At 43.9% G+C, this 20,003-nt stretch overlaps 1 protein-coding gene across 1 annotated transcript; it reads left to right on the forward strand.

Annotated features, from left to right (window-relative positions):
• Window positions 1-11,463: 11,463 nt before the first annotated feature.
• Window positions 11,464-14,460, forward strand: LOC107160592 (T-cell surface glycoprotein CD1a-like). The gene is made up of 6 exons (XM_048797541.1): window positions 11,464-11,575; window positions 11,908-12,168; window positions 12,798-13,076; window positions 13,252-13,533; window positions 13,731-13,821; window positions 13,993-14,460. The coding sequence occupies exons 1-6, from the start codon at window positions 11,515-11,517 to the stop codon at window positions 14,030-14,032; spliced, it is 1,014 nt and encodes a 337-aa protein (XP_048653498.1). The 5' UTR covers window positions 11,464-11,514; the 3' UTR covers window positions 14,033-14,460.
• Window positions 14,461-20,003: the final 5,543 nt, after the last annotated feature.

The following is a 20,003-nucleotide window of genomic DNA, read 5'->3' on the forward strand; positions in this document are numbered from 1 at the left end:
GAGGCAGTTATTCCCATCCACCCAGTGGTTCCCAACTTTTACACTCTTCTTTCTCATATTGCCCACTTTGACCACTCAATTTGCTGTCCTAAATTTTAATGATGCCTTCTTTACAGTGCCTCTCCATCCTGAATCTTATTACCTCTTTGCCTTCACAGCCTTCACATGGGAAGACCTACATCCTTTAGGTCTCAACAGCTGACATGAACAGTCCTACCCCAAGGCTTCAGGGACAGTCCCTACCTCTTTGGACAACCTTTGGCACAGGATCTAACTGCTTGTGACTTGGGGGATAACACTCTCTTACAATTGGATAGAAGCCTTTCCTACCTCCAGGAAAACTACTGATACTGTCACCTCCATTCTCATTGAGCAGATCATTTCTGGGTTTGGACTTCCCGCCTCCATCCAGTCAGACAACAGTCCAGCCTTCACTTCTCAGGTTGTTCAACTTGTCTCCAAAGATATCAATATCATTTGGAGGCTTCATATCCCCTACAGACCCCAATAAACTTGCTATTGAACTCAGGATGTCCTGGCCCAATCTCCTGCCATTGGCCCTCACCCTAATTCAGGCAGCTCCTAAAGCCCCCTCTGGCCTTAGCCCCTTTAAGCTAATTTATGGGCACTGTTTCTTAATCAACAAAAGCTTTCTAGTCACTCCTCCTCCCCTTGATTTCTACCTGCCCTATCTCACACTTCTACACAAAGTTCTAAGGGAACACACAGACTGGTAACTTCCTGCACCATCCGTTGCCTCAATCCCAGCACAACCACAAACTGAATTTGACCCCTTTTAACCAGGTGACCCACTCTTACTTTGAGAGCTGCACCCTCAATCATTGGTACCTCACTGTATGGAACCCCATACAGTCATACTTACTACCCCAATGATGGCCAAGGTTTTGGGCCACTCCTCCTGGTACCATATCTCCCACCTTAAAAAATTGCCTGCTCCAAAAAGTCCTGTCCTGAACTTCTACCATGCTGGGGCCCACCAAACTCAATATTTCTCACCAACCCTCTTTTTCTTTTACTAATCAAAAGTCTCCCTCAAGCTTCTATCCCAACCCACAGATGGTGCTTCTACATCCAAGCCACATGGCACAAGAATGGCACCACTTGCTCTCAGTTTATGGGTGAAGGTGATTGCCCTCCCACTGGCTGCAGTTGCGTGGTCACCCTTAACATTGCCGGATTTAACCGAGCCACCTTGTCCCGCATATGTGCAGCAATGCTACCCTTAGCCAGGCTGGTGACACTCAATCCTCATTCTGTGGCTGACTCCCATTCTCACTCCTATATTAGTAATAGGACTTCTATTAATGATTTTTCCTGCCTCCTCAGGTTCCTCTGAAAGCACATGGGTGAAATTGCCAGTGACTTACATCCAGATGTTCTTACACTCCTACAGTCACCTCCCCACTGAACCATCACCTGAGCCATCCCTTCCTCCAGTGCCCCTAGCCAGCAGGAAGTAGCCAGATGAAACTTTCTGCCCTATATCATCAAAAAGGCTGGAATGCCGAGATGATGAAGGTGACTTATAAACAAAGCACTAAGGAACCCACGCCCACAAAAGAACCACCAATCAGGCACCAATGAAACCACCTGTAAATCAGCATGGTCTCCTGGCCAATCCTGAATCTCAGTCTGCTCCCCCTGACCAACCCCAGTGGGACAAGGGACTCTTAACTCCCCTTTTTCTCTCCCAAGCCCTCCCTTCCTGCCCTAAGTTCCATAAAAATTCCAGTCTGTTCAAGCCCTCAGGTGATCTCTCCTCAGACACTCTTCTTGCTCTCCCGCACTGAGAGTTCTAGCTGGGAGTGGAATCTCAATAAAGCCTCATTCAGTGGCATTTTAAAATCTTCCTCCTTTTGGTTGCTGTCATTGCCTGACCTTACATTAAGAAAGGCTTTTGTTTGTGTATCCTTCAGAGCTTGTTTGAGGAGGTTCTCTTGATTAACTTTGCTTTAAATTTTACCAGGTTACACAGAGTTACTAAGCATTTTAATTTACTTTTGTGTTATTTTGCATTCACTCTAGGATCATGTAAGTAGATATTTGTTAATTCTGTCTCAGACTAGTGATTTGTATTTCTCAGAATGATAAAAGCAAAAGCAAAGGCAACGAATATTTAGAGGGTAGATAGATGGCTTCCTTCTCATTTTCTAGATTATTCAGTCATAGAATTGAGGATATAGAAGAAGCCTGCATTTAAACTCTGACTCTCTTTGCCCAGTAAGACCTTATCTTCAGATCCAGGAGAACACAGTAGCCCAACCACTATGGAAATGGGGCTTAAGAATACCTTGTGTACACTGAGGCCAGATGCTATTTTCCCATTCAGTTTTGCATTTCTTTGTATTTTTTACCTCAAAAAAAAAAACTCCCCTTATTTTATTGTAAATGCAGCTCTGCATTTAAAACAGTTTACAAACAAGTCTCACATTTCTGGGTGTTTTCTACTGGCAGGTCTTGTTAAGCTATGTCCTGGGTTATTTTGACAGAAACAACTGCATAACTATGTGTGCTGTCTTTACACAGAGGATTTCCAGGGCTGTGTGATGAATTATTGTCCTAGGATTCGAAAGGGATCAAGGAGGCAGGATTGAGGTTAGACTGAATGAATAGGAGTAAGAGAAATGAGATGAGACCTTGAGAGCTGAGATGGAAGCTAAGTGAAGAATGAGATTAAAGGTAAGTGAAGAAGCAGGAGGGAGAAGAAAGGAGAGAGAAACAGAGGGGGGGAGAGAGGACACTTGGATACAAAGAGATGGGAGGACAGCAAGTCACATAGAAGGTCAGACTCACACAGGATAATAGCTAATATTCAGTGCTTTCAAGTCATTTTACATACAAGGACACTGAGGCCAGGGTAATACAATGCAGGTGTCCCATTCAGGAGATCACCATGAAGCTCAGTCTGAATGTCTTTTTACTGCAAGAAATTTGCTGTGGGAAAAAAAAAAAAACAGGCCCTATGTTGGGAAGTCAGAAGGTCAAGAGAGAAACTTGAGTAAGTGTGGGAGGGGAAAGTAGAATCTCACTGCATGCAGAAAGGGTGACAGTAAAGTGAAGAACTGGGAGACAGGTGAGTGATAAATGAAAGATGGAGACAAGGCAGAGATACACATGAGAGTTTACTTGTCAGAGCTGACAAATAAAGGCCATCTCTCCATAGATGGAGAGAAGCAATGCAAGCCTGAATTTGGGGGCTTTTCTGTGCTAGGCTCAGGGATCAGAGCCAGGCGGGTCTTAATTCAGATGGTTTAAGGGTGGGGTTGGTATGAGAGAGTGGTGATTCACACTTGGGCAGAAAAGAATGTGGGCAGTGAAGGGTGGGTGTAGATCAATCTTCTGTAAGTTTCTTTCTGCTGGAAAAGGACAGAGTCTGGACCCTTGTTATGGGCTCCAGGTGTCCTTGAGGCATTGGTGATGGTCATGAGGTGCTCAGCGATGTTGACTCTGGATAGCTCAATTTTGGTGAGGGGTTGGAAGTCCTGTAACAGAAGCTGGTTCATGGTTTGGTTAGAAATACTTTGAATGTGGTCTTGATTAAATCTAGTGATGCAGGGAGAAAGCATTAACAGAAGTCTATGGCAAGGAGAGAGGTCAGGAAAGAGGTCTGGAAACCCCCACTGAATAAGGGGGTTACTTAGCTGCCATTCTTCAGCAGAGGAGAGCTGTTGTTTCCAGTGTTCAAGGGCCTGTCGGGGTTATTTTATCTTGTCCTTTATTATACCAGATTAATTGATACAAAAACAGCCATCCAGACAAAGTTTGTCTTTTTTTCATCCATACAAAGATCAAAGCCCCTTTGATTATGCAGAAGATAAATAATCAAGCTGGGGTTGTATGGTTAGAATGAGGGAGGAGGGCAAAAATACAAAAAAAGGGAAGGAGGGCAGTCATGGTTCTGGAGTGTCCTCATGGCTCTCAGAGATTGAAGGAAGATTGGGGGTTCTGGCCTTGGAGAAATGCAGCTTGGGAGGACCTATGAGTGTCATTGCATAAAGCACAGAGAAAACCATTTTAAATGGGAATTATGAACCCAATATGAGATGCTCTCAAGGCAGGCCCCAAAGGAGTTGTAAAAATGACCTGATAGGGTCCAGTCCATTTAGTGGAGAGTTGAGAGGAGGAGGGAGGGCCTGTTGGGGGGTAAAAAGATACCAGGGCACCAGGAGAATCAGTGCGAGAAGGGAAAGAGGCAGAACTGGGCTTTGCCAGAATAGCATTGCTGTATTGACAAAGAATGTTCTTAATGTATGCAAGAAGGGGCCAGAAAAGATGAGGAAGTACAGGTAGTGGAGAATCAGAGGGTGGTGAGCTGAGCAGGAAGATAGGCCATCCATACAAAAGCTCAAAAGGGGAGATGTTGAGTGGCTTCTTTGGGAGGGCCCATAATCTAAGAGCCAAGGGAAGGAGTTTAGTCCAATCTAAATGTCCTCCTTGCCAGATAACTGGGGATGGTAACGGATATGAAAATGCCAAGAGATGAGTGCCTTAGCTACAGACCTTGAGGCACTGGAAGAATTAGACTGGAATGGGGTGGGGAGGCTGAATAAAGAGAAGACAGGTAGGTGGAGATTGAAGGTGGGATTTTTGATTGGGAGTTCCCCATGGTGAGTTGGCATGTTGGAGTGGCTAGAAGCAGGAGTTCTCATCTCTAGGCCAAAGCAGAGTAGGGGGCAGAAGCTGTAAAGGGGACAAGAGTAAAAAGTGGTCATCACCACAGTATTCACTGGCCCCAGGGCTGAATTCTTGAAGGAACTGAGAGAAGGGGGTCATCACTGGCTACTTCTGTAGTCCCAGTTTTTGCCCAGTAGAGCATCTTGCTTGCCTGACCAGGGCTTTCATGAGCTCTGCTGAGGAGCTGAGAACCAAGACCAGAGAGTGAACTTGCCAAAGGGAAGGGATGGAAGAGAAGCCACTCATGGTCAGACATTAGGGGCAGCACCTGTAGCGGCACTTGGGTTCCCAGAAGGGAGAGGAGAGCCATTTGGGTGCCTTACCCAGAGGGGCAGAAGGCATAGGGGGCAGAAGCCATGATCAACACCCAATAAGAGCCCTTGGTGAATGGAGAAAGGTAGGTGATAATTATACTTGGCCCTCAGGCCAGGGTTCCAAAGCAGCTCAAATTTCCAGAGGGGAGAAAAGACCAGTGGGGATGGGGGACTAGATACCAATGAAAGAAAGGTGACCAGGACTAATCACACATATACCTGGGCTAAGCAGAAGTCTGAGGGGCTGCTCTATGCAAAGGAAGGGAAAGCAAGGGGAATGAGTAGGTCTGAGGAATCCATTTTACAAGAGGGCTTGAATGATAGGCTGTCAGCCTAGGAATGTTTGTCAGGAGAACGGGTATTGTGATTGGGCCAGGAAATGGAAGGGGGTTTTGAGACAGATGTGAATGGGCTCATGATGTCAGGCAATAGAAGGACTTGAGACATCCAAGACAGTAGGGTCCACCTTGGCAGGGGGAATGGGAAGGCACTGGCAGATGGAACACAGGAGTTTGTTACAAGGTAAGGGTGAGGATCAAGGGAGCAGCAGGTGAGTCTAGATGGAAGCATATATGAGGGGAGAAGGAAAGCATGGCTCTCAACTTTGTGAGGATGTACCTTGACATAAGGGGAAGAGAGCACTGTGGAATGACCAAAAAGGAGTGAATTAAAACTAGAGAACCAAAGGCACAAACAAGGCTAGTTGTTTGCACGGCTAGTAAGGTTTCATAGGACAAGTAGTAGGCTCCATGAACTCCTTGAGGACTGAATATGTAGCCCCTGTGTTAGGAGGAAGGAGACAGGCCTACCTGAAATACACTGAATTACCCTGGGTTTTTGTGAAGTGATGATAGTGGTACAGTGATGGGGACCTTGACTTCTTGTGTCCTCTGTAGCCAGTCTCAAGCATTGGAAAGGGGAACCAGAAAGGCTGAATGACGAGGGTCTGCTGTGAACTCAGGGACTGTCAACAGCCCACTGTCTCTCCTGATGTCATTTAGGACAAGGGCCCAGAGGCTTGGGACATGACAAGCCTAGTGACCCATCTGACCACACCTCTAACAGGGTTAGGGTGATCCTGAGGGAAACTTCCATGGCCCAATGGAACCAGGGAAAGATGCTGAGGCTGAATAAGCATGTGATATTTCTGCTTCTGGGCCTTCTCATCTCTTTGCTTATACACCTTAAAAGTCACTTCTAGAACCTCAGCTTGGGGAGTTAGGGGACCCCTATCAAGGTGCCCTAGTTTTGCCTTAATATTGAGGAAATTCTTGGAGTAAAAGTAGGTCTCCTATCTGGAGTCTCAGGGTACAGATTAGTGTACTGTAATAAAGTCTTGGTCAGGTGATCTAAAAATGATGAAGGGTTTTACTTCATCAGCATAATTTCTAGCTTGCTCCCAAACTCACCTACATTCCTCAGGCAGGAGGATGTTAAACAAGATAGGACCAAGCTGGTTTTCTATCTGTGAAAGTTCTGACAAAGAGAAAGACACATGAATTACGCCATGTACCAAGCCTCCTTGCGGAGAGGACCCAGAGAGGCAGGTTGGGCAGTGGCAGCCCATGAGCATGTGGCAGGAGGAGAGAAGGGTGGAGGGGCCCAGCCTCTGCTGCAGAGGATTCCTTAGAAAGAGAGGAAAGGTGAGATGTGGGAGACCAACCTTGCATGTGACTGAGTCACACTCCCCGGCTGGATGCTGAGGCACTCAGTCACAGAAATGTGGCAGAGCTTTCCCCACCCTTTTGGGGTTCGAGGGTCGGTGTCTCATGCATGGGTGTGTCTTGCTATAACCCCATGGGTGAAGCTATGCTCACCTGTTCCTTTGTAATATAACCCCTTGCCCTATTTAGGAAAGAATCTTCCATGGAAGTGCCTTGTGTGTGTTCCCTTCTGTTATTGTGTCCTTGGGTGTGGCCTACCCAGGTGTCAGTCAACCTGCTGACAGTGGACATCATGAAGATAGACTCAGCCCCCTGAAACCTGACCCCTTGCCTCATTTGAATTGCCTCAATAAAAGGGATCAGTGCGTTCTCTCTCTCTCTCTCTCTCTCTCTCTCTCTCTCTCTCTTCCTGCAGACCCTTAAGGTCAGAGGAGCTATCACAGTGACCCTAAAGAAAAAGGTATCTGTGTCTCTTGTGGGGTGATTTTGTGCAGCCCAATTAGCTCAGTTCATCTGGAGTGACCCCTGAGCCTTTTAGTCGCGAGAACAGAAACCCAACAGTGAGAGCTAAGAGGCTTGTGCAGAGAACAAGAGTTGCAGAGGGCTGAGAGAGAGGAGAAAGCCTGAATGTATGATCTTTTTCCGTTTTCCCAAACACTCACAATAGTTGAAAAGATCCTAGATAATATTGGGATCTAGAGTGCCATTTAGTGGCCATTTAGTATCACTATCCAAAGAACATTGAGGCCAGATCTGATTGCACAGACAGGTAAGTTTTGGAGAGCTTAATTCTGGGGTGAGAGAGAGAGTCCTTAGGATAGACAGGAGGCAGCCTGAGAGACTATGGGAGGGAATGGATGAGGAGCTGACCTTGGTGAGATGTAACTTGAGGCCAAGAGGTCTCCCAGGAAAAACTCCCAATCACCCTTACTGATTTTTGTCAAAACCCAGGATCCAAATAAAAGAACCCGTATAGACCCAGTTGACAGTAGGGATCAGCCATAGCTGTGAACACCATGGCTGGGCATCCCTTCAACCACATGGTAACCCTGGGAGTGCCAGATAATCGATGGTTCACTTCCTGGGACCCATAGGTCTTTTAAGTCGATCAGAGAGAGGGGTCTTATGTGAAATATCTGGGGGTGGGTGCAGAGAGAGCATTGGGTTGAATGGAGTCCACTGCACCCCTGAGTGAGCTCTCAGCTGTGGAGGGTGAAAGACAAGGTCTGAGGAGGAGAGAGGAAAGGATGGAGACCATTGGAAGCTGCCTGGGGGAGGCTGAGAGTGGGGGGAGCTGAGAGAGCAACACTGTAGGAGAGAGTCAAGAAATGAAATAGGTGGGAAGTGTCCAGGACCAGAATGAAAGAGAACACCTTTGACAGAGGAGATGTTTATAGAGATCACTGATAGTGTTGTGCTCTCTGGTCACAGGAAAATGAGGAAAACCCAGGTGATTAGGACACGTGCCAAATAGAACTCAGCAAGTCAGGTCTTTCACCTATGCCAGGGGCATCCAGATTCTTCCCTTTGTACAAGCCCTACTCAGACTCCTCTTCTTGAATCATTGTTGCTTAGGGAACAAGCATGCTTATGCTCTTCCTAAAATGCCTCATGGTTTCTCCCCACCATGCCACCACATCTCCTGATTTTGTCCATCCCACACAGCCTTCCTCAGACCCAGACATGAACTCTCCTCTCCCACAATCTCACTTTGCCACCTGACAGTTCCCACCTCATCAACACCAACCTCAGCTTCCCTCCTGAGAAACCCCCTTTCTGTCATACCCTTTGTACGGTCATTGCTTAGCATCTGGGCAGCCATTTTAAGGGACAGCTGCCATTTTCCCACCCAAGGGCATTTCCAGGGAAAGCTCACCACTCCCTCACACAAACCCCATCCTTGACTGTCCACATTAGAACCCACCTGGCTCTAATCCCTGAGCCTCCCCCATAAAAGTCTTGAACCCCAAGTCTGTGTTGTCTCAGTCTATGGAGAGAGGGCCTTTATTTGTCAGCTCTGACAAATAAACTCTCCTGTGTATCTCTGCCTAGTCTCCATCTTTCATTTCTCACTCACTAGGCTCCCAGTTTCTCACTTTCCTTTCATTGTTGCCAAAACCTGGGATCAGGTTCCCCTATGTGCCCACTCCCTTCTTTGAGGGTCACAGAGCATCCCGAGGGTGTTGCTCTCTCAGCTCCCCCAGATCTCAGCAACCCCCAGGCAGCTCCCAATGGTCTCCATCCTTTCCTCTCTCCTCCTCAGACCTTGTCTTTCACCCTCCACAGCTGAGAGCTCACTCAGGGGTGCAGTGGACTGGGGAGCTGCAGATCCTCAGTGGGACTCTGACCCAAGCACCAGCTGCCACCTGCATCCTCACCAGGAGCCACTCTGCCAGAGGACAGTCAGGAGGGAAAGAAACTTTGAATTCTTGTTCCACTCCCTTTATGCTTCCCTTGTTATGGTTTAGGTGTGAGATGTCCCCCAAATGCTCATGTGTGAGGCAGTGCAAGAAGGTTTGGAGGTGAAATGACTGGGTCATGAGAGCCTTAACCCAATCAGTGCATGAATCACCAGACAGGGACTGAGTGTAACTGTGGGCTGGTAGCTGTGGCTGGGGAGGTGGGTTCCTGGAGGCGTGATTTGGGGGTATATATTTTGGCCTTGATGAGTGGAGCTCTCTCTCTCTCTCTGCTTCTTGGTGGCCATGTCCAGAGCTGCTTTCCTCTGCCACACTCTTCTGCCATGATGTCCTGCCTCACCTTGGGCCCTGAGGAGTTATTTGGCCATCTATGGACTAAGAGCTCAGAAACTGAGACCTGACATAAACTTTTTCTCCTTAAAATTGTTCCTCTCAGGTCCTTTGGTCACAGAAGCAAAAAAGCTCATGAAAACACCCCTCTTCCTCCTTCTTCTGCATCTTTTATATCCTTTGTTTCTCTTATCTGCTCACAACATTTTGGTCCCAGAACCACATTCCTTAATTAGTTAATTTTCTTCATTCTCTCTCTTACCCAAAACCAAGTGTCCTCTCCTTGGTTTCTTCACCCCACACTCAAGAGCAGCAGTCATATATTTTGTGTGATCCAGGGAAAAATGAAAATGTGGAGCCCTGTCCTAGTCATTCCTGCTGCTATCACAGCATGCCATAGACTGGGTGGTTTATAACCACTAGGAAATTATTTTTATAGAGTCTGGACAGTTCAAGATCAAGGTAGATTTTGATTGTAGTGGGACCTGCATTTAGGTTCATGAAAGACACCTTCAGAATATTTCTTCTCATGGTGGTAATGCTATGGGGCCTCCCTGGGGTCCCCTTTATTAGGCACTAATCTGATTGCTGAGGTTGAAACTGCATGACCTAATCACCTCCCAAATCCTCCCCCTCCTAATACCATCATATGGGTGGTTAGGTTTCCAATGTATGAACTTGGGGAAGACACAAAGATTCAGATCATAGCAGGTTTGTGCTCAAATTGCTCTTAAAGGGAGTTCTCTTAAAGTTACTAACATGCAAAACTTCTTCATTTCTATGAAAAGTCATATGGCTGTTTTCATTTAGTTTCCTATTTTTGCATCCCTTGGGCACAGGGATACTGTCAGGATGATTGCAGGAACTCTTAGGCAACTGAGGAGTGGGGCTCACTTCATGATGACATGCAAGCTACTCACTGGCTGCCTGGTTTCTGCTGCCCCAGCTGTTCTAGTGATCTCTGCCTGTGCTGGACTGAAGGGGGAAGTTAATCTCCCTTTCCCAAATGGTCACCTCAATACTTTGCACATAGGTAACCACAGAGAAACTAGAACCAAATTATGTGGAGATTCATGTGACAGTTGGAACAAGAGTGGGCAAGTGGCTCACCCTGACCAAGTTCAAAATAATTTGGTGAGGACTCTGGATGGGATAGCTGCACCTCCATTCTGCTCCCACACTCATAGGTGCATGTCCCCTTCTCCCTTTGTGCCTTCAACACATGAGGTAGTGGCAGAGGTTGATGGCAGAAGGGGCCTTCAGTGAACATGGTCAGTGCAGTGGTGGCAGGGTGGAGGTGGATTGACAGACTCTAGAGTTTCCATGGTCTGAGACAGTGGGGAGCAGGTGGAGGAGTGCTGAGCATGTAGGTGAGGTTGTGGGGGGAAGAACCCTTCATAAGCTTGGGAGGCAGCTATGAGCTCCCATGCAAGTTTCATTGAACTTCACAATGAAACACAAATTCAATAAAATTACTATGAAACTCAAGGTGATAATCATGGAAATTTAAGTGCATTACTGGAGTGGCTGCATGCCTAACAGAGCCAGCCCTTGATACAGGATCCCAGACTCAGTAGGTGACACTGTTTCAGAGGACAATCATAGGGGATTTTGAAAAGGGAAATAAAGTAACCAGTGATGTCAGAGATATGAATGAGGTGGAGTGGGGGATGGGGTAGGCAAGAGAACACATGGGGGATAATTCAAAATTATTACAATAAGAGAAAATACTTAAGATCCTGGGTTCCACACCCAGCAAAAAAAGATGTGCCCCTTGTGGTAAGGGACTTTTCTGAGACACATGAGACTTGTTCCATAGCAGTTGAACTAGGGGAAGATTGACAGGGTGGATGTTTGTAACAATGAGAGAAGTTGGAAGACTGGGCACAGAGTCAGAATATCAGGGGAAAGGGGAAACTGAGTAGGTGCTCAGGGTTTTGGGAGGGAGCAGATTTTCTTTGTTTCAGGCAGAAAAGTTTTGTGTTTTGTTTGAATAAGGAAGTCAGAAGAGAGGTCCCTGTGGTAGGTTTATTTAGTACAGAAATCAAAGGACGACTTCTCTGAGAGAAAGAAGTAGCATCTGCAAGAGCCATGCTATTTCTGCTACTCCCCTTGCTCACTGCTCTCTTCCCAGGAGGGGACAGTGATGTTGGTAAGAACCGGGGCATCTGACCAGATGTGTGTGTGTGTGTGTGTGTGTGTGTGTGTGTGTGTGTGTGTGGTGATGGTAGTTTCCCCTGAACATACCTGGAGAGAATGAGGGTCAAGCTGGCCCCATTCTGTGTGTTCTTACTCAAGCCCTCTGTGCTCTCATGGAGGCTGTTGGTAGAACATGGGACCCTGGGGGCCAGCAAATGTTAGCTAAGGTAACTGTAGCTCTCCATTTTTCCAGATTCTGAATCTACCTACTGGGGCACCTACTTTCCCAAATCTCTCCCTCCCAATGTTTTATTTCTGCCTATTCTATCTATTCTTTTGCCACAGGGTTTGAGGATCCTGTTTCCTTCCATCTCCTCCAGACATCAACCTTTAACAACCATTCCTGGGTACATCAGGGCTCAGGCTGGTTCGGGGAGCTGCAGACTCACAGCTGGAACAGGAGTTCTGGTACCATCATTTTCCTGTATCCCTGGTCCAGGGGCAACATGAGTAACAAGGAGTTGATGGATCTGGAAAGGTTGGTCCAGTTATACTTCATGAACCATCAGGACTTTTATATTTCTCAATTAATGTTTAAAGATGAGTTCCCGTCCCTTGTTGGGGAGAATAAAGGGATGAGAGTGGGGCATCTCCGTGAACTTTTATTCCTCAGGGAGACAGCCTATTCTTCTCTGAATCTTACTCTGCTCTCTTCAGCATAAAATTGCAATCACACCCTGGGCACATGCGATAAACACAACCAGATTTTCAAAAACTTCAGTTTTTGCTACTTATGAACTGCTCTCTCTCATTGCCTGCAGGGCTGTGTTTTATTATCTGCCCTTAGAGGAATGCTGTGGCCACCCTTTTCTTCAATCTTCAATTAGGTACCTTCTGCTACCCCACTCTTTGGTTGACTCCTTAAACTGTGATTTTCTCTCCCGTTTAATCTCTTCAATCTTCTAAACTGTCTAAACTGTCATAGAAACCATTAAGTCATTCTCCCCATACCATCGCTATCACCTTTGAACAATTCCCTCCCTTCCTCATATTATCATCTCTTCCTCCAATTCCAGCTCCTACCAGTTCCCTTTTCTGTGAAACTCTGACCAAACCATACTGGGGTCCATTCCCTTAAACTCCCCAAACTCCCTTCTGCTTCTATTGCTTTCATCTCATTTATTTTTGTCCTTTTTCTTCCGTTTCTCCTCTAATTCATTACTCTTCTTCCTCAGATCCCTTTGATCTACAGGTGGCAGCAGACTGTGAACAGCACTCTGGGAAGGGCTTCCTAGGCCTTGTGCAGGTAGCTATCCAAGGATATGACTTCATAAGCTTCCAGAATGAAACATGGTCACCATCTCCCATGGGGGGAAGAAAGGCCCAGAAAGCCTGCAATCTACTCAATCTGAACCAAGTCTACACAAATAGGAAACATTGGCTCCTCAGTTATGCCTGCCCACGTTTAATCTCGGATCTTCTAGATGGAGGGAAAGCTCATCTCCAGCGACAAGGTCAGTCTTATATCCAGTCTCGAAGAATTTTCATATTTTAAAATGAAATTCAGGATAAAAAGAGACTGATGAGTGAAAATACAGAACTAGGAATGATATGTATTTGTAGGCTTATGTGGAATTCTAAAGTTCTCAGTCTATGTTAGTGTCTAAATGTCTTTTCTGTTGTTTTCAGTGAACCCTGAGGCCTGGCTGTCCAGTGGCCCCAGCCCTGGTCCTGGCCATCAGCTGCTGGTGTGCCATGTGTCTGGCTTCTACCCAAAGCCTGTGTGGGTGATGTGGATGCGAGGTGAGCAGGGGCAGCTGGGCACTCAGAGAGGTGACATCCTGCTTAATGCTGATGGAACGTGGTATCTCCAAGCAACCCTGGATGTGGCAGCTGGGGAGGCGGCTGGCCTGGCCTGCAGGGTGAAACACAGCAGCCTAGGAGGGCAGGACCTCGTCCTCCACTGGGGTGGTAAGAGCTTGACCCAGGCTGGAGATGGGATGAAGGGAACTTCTAGCAGAGCATGAGGACCAGGTAAAAAATTGGGATTTACAAATTCCAGACCTAAAAAGAAGAAAAATATGTAATTCAATGAATGGATAAATTTAAAATGAGGGATCTATAGATGCAGATTGAAACATCATCCTGGTGTCCACTTGAATCTGCAGCACCTCAGAGTGCCCTGGGCTTGATCCTCTTTGCTGTGATAGTGGCCCTGGTTCTTCTGACAGGTCTTGGATTTTGTTTTTGGAAACGCTGGTGAGTTCTTTGTGTCCATCTTTCCTATTCGTCCCTCCTCCCCAATGGTCTTCCTTTTTTTTTTTTTTTTACTTTTTCCTCACTTTTCCTTCTCCCTTTAGCCCCATTCCCACTTTCTGCTCAATTCTCACCTCCACCTTCTAAAGGTCTGTTCTTTTTTTGTTCATGTAGGACACACTGTGAAGCTCCCTACAGTGTTTGCTCTCTCTGAAGTGAGGACCCAGCTACCCAGGTGCCCAGTCTACACATGAACACCACAGGGTGATGACATTACTTCAACTCCCCTTGTTAAAACTTTGCTATTCATTTCTGCTCCATGATCATTTACCAATATGTGCTCAAAGTAGTCTTGCAGGATTTGTTGTTCTGACCTGGTTTCTGTGGGTTTAACTCTGAATGGAACAGGATGTTAGCAGTGTCAGCCTGGTTAAATGTAATGGATCATCAGATGCATTTCAGCTGTCACACCCTCCAGGGGTCCTTCCTTGATCCACAGTGGGGAGCCATCTCTCCTCCATCTGAGCATCTCCACATTTCAGCTGTGCCCCTCACTGCCTAGCATCTGTGGCAGGTGTGTAGGTTTGTTTCTTCTTTTAAGTTTTTAAAATTTTGAGAGCAAAGCACATGCTTTATGAATATCTGCATCTTTGGTGAAGTGTCTGGCCTGAATACAACATATTTTCAATAAAACCTGTGTTGAATTATGTAAGGTTTGTAGTTTTTGTTGTTGTTTGTTTTGTTTTTTAAATTCTATTTTTATACCTTTGGTATAGTTGAGATATTTGATGCTCTTCTTGTTCAAAGTCTTGCTTTGCCAGAAGACTTCATGCATTCCTGGTTTTATTTATTTATTTCTTCTGAGTCTCTGAGGAGAAACACAGTTTTGCCACTTAACAATTCTGTTATTCAATTTTGGGAAATATTAGCATAAAACCATTGTTTCAAGTGCTCTAAACAAAAAGAGCAGGGAAGGATGAAGGTCCTCCATATTCAGTGTGGTTTATGGTCAAATAGCAGATTCATTACATGGGAGTTTGGTAGAAATGTAGACTCTGTGGCCTGGTCTCAGACTTACTGAATTCCAGTTTTCATTTCAACAAAATCATCAGAAGACTCGCAGATACATTAAAGGTTGAGAGGGACAGCATGGTGGTGATACCTGAAATATGGCCCAAGGGCATCACTGAAGAGGGAATCAAAAATGAGTAGTGAAAGTGCTGCTCTTCAAGATTGAAGTAGGTCCAGATAAGTAATGTGAATAGTGAACACTGAGCCATGTTCCTAGGGTAAATAGACGGTTAGGTACCTTTGAGTTTCTGGCACAATATTTTTGTTACCTGATGAATACATAATCTTGGTTTTGTGTATTTTTTTTGAAAATCATATTTAATATATATTTACAAGTAATTAATTGTATGCCATATTTCTTTAAACAGAAACATTATCAGAGAAGTATTTAACAGTTTCCTGACCCTGATTGATGTGATCACAAATTTCCTAGCCTTTCAACCTTCCTACATTGATGTCTACCATATGTTAAAAAAAAAAAAAAAAAAAAAGAACTGTTGTCATCTCATGGAAACACAAATATGGTTGTTTCTCTGTTTGTCATAGCTTTATCATAGTATTATAGTAGTCACTTTATAAATTATGTCACCTACAAATCATGAAATTTTATCTTTCTTTTACCAGCGCATTGCATTGCTTATTATCATTGAACTCTCAGACAACAGCAGTATAACTATAATAAATCTGATCTAAAATACCTTCTTCCTGTGTAATACACATCACAGCACATCACAGCCTTCTTCAGTTTATGAACATTAGATAGCATGTTAGAGATGTGTTTGGGGTCATTTTAATTGACAATATCAGTGACAAAGAGCACAAAAGTGTGAAAAACATGGCACTCCCTAGGCCACACAAAGGATGCTTGTCCTGCAGTGAGAAGGGAAACCTGAAGACAGAGCTTCACTTTTTTGACTTTCATAGGGAATGTGTTCTTCATTTGACTCCCATTTTGTACCACTCTGTACATATCTATGAATGACTGCAAAAGCACTGTCAGTACTTAATTTGGGGTTATAAAAGTTTCCACAGGTCGACAAATTAGAAATCCTGACTAATGGGGATTGACTAATGAACCCAACTGACAGTGAGAGGTACGTCATCTATGACCAGACTTCAGTTACTTTAAAATCCATAAGCTGATATAACAAACAGTTCTTAGGCACATACTATATACTTACTGTGCAGCAGGTGCATATTAAGTATAAAGTATTGGACGGATAAAAGATCATCACTGTATTCTCAGCTTGAAAATTTTGCCTACCCAATTTGATTGTGCAGTTTAGTATTTTCATTGATTTTTTTCTTCTTCTTATCTTTCTGGAAAGACTTACTTGAAATGAATTTGGGGAAAGGGACTTAGCTTTATTTTGCTTAGGCAGCTGAGAAGAGGGAACCCAGGAAAGGGGAACATCTAGACAGACCAGGTGCAGGTGACATAGCACCTGTAAGAAATTGTCCCATGGATTTCCTCCTGAGAATTCATCCCTGCATTCTCTTGTCCTTTCTTCATTCATCACACATCTAGTTTTTACTATTTGTATGGAAACATATTCACTGAGAATAGTTTCAAAATGAATTTATGCTTGATTAGATTACAAATGCAGTGTGCAGATCTTCTTTAAAGCTGACCATAACTTGGGGAAAATATAGGGGAAATTTCCCAGATTCAGATAAAATCCTCCATGTACAGCAAAGTTTCATCTACAAAGCTCCCTACACCAATATATTTTACTTAAAAGCACCAAATTGGGTTTGGCTGTTCATCTTAAAGTAGTAGGTAAAGAAAAATATTTCCAACAGACAAACAGCTGTCACTGCAGGTGAGCATTCTACATCAGCAACAGCATCTCAATTTGGAACAGAGAGAAACAGCAAATTTTCTTTTAAAATCCTGCTGACACTTGTAAAATGTTTATATCACACCACTAGGTGGCGTGGAGAGCTAAACAGTTAACCAAGGCTATAAGGCTGTAGATTATTGAGGCTTTCTTAGGAATAAACAAAAAGATTGATTTTTGAATTTTGTGTACATGTATGACAACATAACACTACAGCAAAAGACACCTCTGTACAATTCTACTAAAGCAATTGTGACAGAGGCTCACTTCAGTTGCATGTCATATCCTCTGTGCCTTTGCCCTAGACTTTTCCTGCAATGTGATTGGGACACCTGAGAGAAGCTACTTAGAATTTCTCAATGCTCAGAACTGCAAGTGTCAAGGTGTAACACACCTTGGACAATCCTTGACAATTAATGGATGGGAGGTCTTGAATATGTACTTTTCTTATTTCTCAGGTAAATAATTCAGAGACAAAATCAGTATAAAGAATCAGAAGCCCCCAGCAAGATCAGATCCCAGTTTTTTGTACCAGTGAGAAGCTTGATAACATCATGAATTGGCTTTCCCTCCTTTCCTGTTTTATACTTCCTAGTGTCCCACTCATGGTCCTTGTTATCTTGTCCCCAAATAAAGTTTTATCTTTAAAACTCCCAAAGCCAATATAGACTATTTTGGTTTTCTCTTCTGTTTTAGGATCTCCACTATGAAAAAACAAAAAACAACAACAACAAAAAAACCCAAGCATGATCCACTACTCTTATAAAGAATATTTTCAGCACTTAGAAGTTTCCCTCATGGCTTCTCTTTCCAGTTAGTAACCTCTTAAAGGCAACCAATATTCTGATCTCTAACAACCTAGACTAGATTTTTATTTAATTTTTTGAAACTCACTTTCTGAAATCTTAATGGTAAGTACTCTGATATACCTGCCTTTTTTGCTGAACATTATTTCTGTGGCATCTATCCATGTTGTTCTTGGTTTTGTGTATTTTGTTTAAAAATCATATTTAATATATATTTACAAGTAATTCATCATGTGCTGAGAGCCACAGCTGAGTCGGAATGGCCCCTGGCATTTTGCCATCAGTATTGGTTGAGAGGCGAGCCATTACTCTCCACCTCGGCCTGCTACTTTGGAGTTCTTGGGCTACTTTGGAGTTCTCGGGGGGAATCCTGGAGAGTTCGCATTGGTTGGGGAAGTACTGGAGGAGGGATTCTGGTTGGTGGTTCCTGGAGGTGCCGTGTGGCGTTCGGCAGATTTCCAGGGAGTGTGTGTGGAGTGTGCTGGTAGAGTACAGAAATAAAGTTTGTTCCTGCTTCAGTGGCTCGTAATTTGTGCCCAGCAAGACTGTGGCATTTGGTGGCCCATATGGGGAACGCCTGAAGCTCGGAGGTAAGTGAAATTGCTCGCCCCTGAGGGAAGGCGAGAGAATGGGTGACCATTTCAAAAAACAATGTGTTCTTTTTTTGATTTGTTTTTGTTTCAAGGTGCCTATCCCTAGAACTTTCTCAGGCAAATTGGGAAAAATGGTTGGCTCAAGGTTTGAAGTTGTTCACCCCTGAGGAAGAGATAGAAATAGACCACAAATGCACATGTCAAGAAAATAGGAAAATTGATGCAACGATTTTTTGTTCCATTTTTGTTTCATTCTGTTTCGGTTTTGTTTTGTGTTATCTTGTTGGGTTGCATTATCTTTATAGTAGATTAGAAATTAGTAAAAAACAAACTGAAAGAGTGTTAAGTAAGCATAACCCAATCAATAACCCAATCAACAAATGGGCCAAGGATCTGAACAGACACTTCTCAGAGGAGGACATACAATCAATCAATAAGTACATGAAAAAATGCTCACCATCTCTAGCAGTCAGAGAAATGCAAATCAAAACCACCCTAAGATACCATCTCACTCCAGTAAGATTGGCAGCCATTATGAAGTCAAGCAACAATAAGTGCTGGCGAGGATGTGGGGAAAAGGGTACACTTGTACATGGCTGGTGGAACTGCAAATTGGTGCAGCCAATATGGAAAGCAGTATGGAGATTCCTAGGAAAGCTGGGAATGGAACCACCATTTGACCCAGCTATCGCCCTACTCGGTCTATTCCCTGAGTACCTTAAAAGAGCATACTATAGGGATACTGCCACATCAATGATCATAGCAGCACAATTCACAATAGCTAGACTTTGGAATCAACCCAGATGCCCTTCAATAGATGAATGGATTAAAAAACTGTGGCATTTATACACAATGGAGTATTACGCAGCACTAAAAAATGACAAAATCATGGATTTTGCAGGGAAATGGATGGCATTAGAGCAGATTATGCTAAGTGAAGCTAGCCAATCCTTAAAAAACAAATGCCAAATGTCTTCTTTGATATAAAGAGAGCAACTAAGATCAGAACAGGGAAGAAGAGCATGAGGAAAAGATTAACATTAAACAGAGACGAGTGGGGGGAGAGAAAGGGAGAGAGAAGGGAAACTATGGAAATGGAAGGAGACCCTCATTGTTACACAAAATTACATATAAGAGTTTGTTAGGGGAAAGGGACAAAAAAAAACAAGGGAGAGAATTAAACAACAGCAGATGGGGTAGAGAGGGAAGATGAGAGGGAAGGGGAGGGGGGATAGTAGGGGATAGGAAAGGTAGCAGAATACAACAGTCACTAATATGGTATTATGTAAAAATGTGGATGTGTAACCGATGTGATTCTGCAACTTGTATTTGGGGTAAAAATGGGAGTTCATAACCCACTTGAATCAAATGTATGGAAGATGTTATGTCATGAGCTTTGTAATGTTTTGAACAACCAATAAAAAAAAAGACAGAAGCACTACTATAGACAGCTTTGGGGCAAGTCATAAGATGTGTGTATGACCTGTGTTCTAGTAATAGTCCTTTATCAATGTGAAATTTCTTAGCTGTGTAAAAGACTATTCTTATTTTTAAGGCATATGCATGAAAATATTTTGGGATTAAAGTTTATAATATCTACAATATAGTCTTAAAATTTCAAAATCCCCCTCCCAATATATATAAAAGAGGAGAAATGTAGTAAAATTTTAACAAACAATTGGCAAATCTAGAAGAAAGGTATACAGGAATTTATTGTACTATTATCACGGCTTTTGTGTAGTTGGAAATTTTTTCAAAATAAAAAGTAACAAAAAAATGGAAAAAAAAAGAGTGTTAAGTAAATTGTTAGAGGTCCAGACTATGGTAGAAAACATGTTAGATCAAGCAAAAGAGAAGGTCTCTCGAGCTAGTCA

The sequence above is a fragment of the Marmota marmota genome, unplaced genomic scaffold (assembly GCF_001458135.2).
Source record: "Marmota marmota marmota unplaced genomic scaffold, marMar, whole genome shotgun sequence".
NCBI classification, from domain to species: Eukaryota; Metazoa; Chordata; class Mammalia; order Rodentia; family Sciuridae; genus Marmota; species Marmota marmota.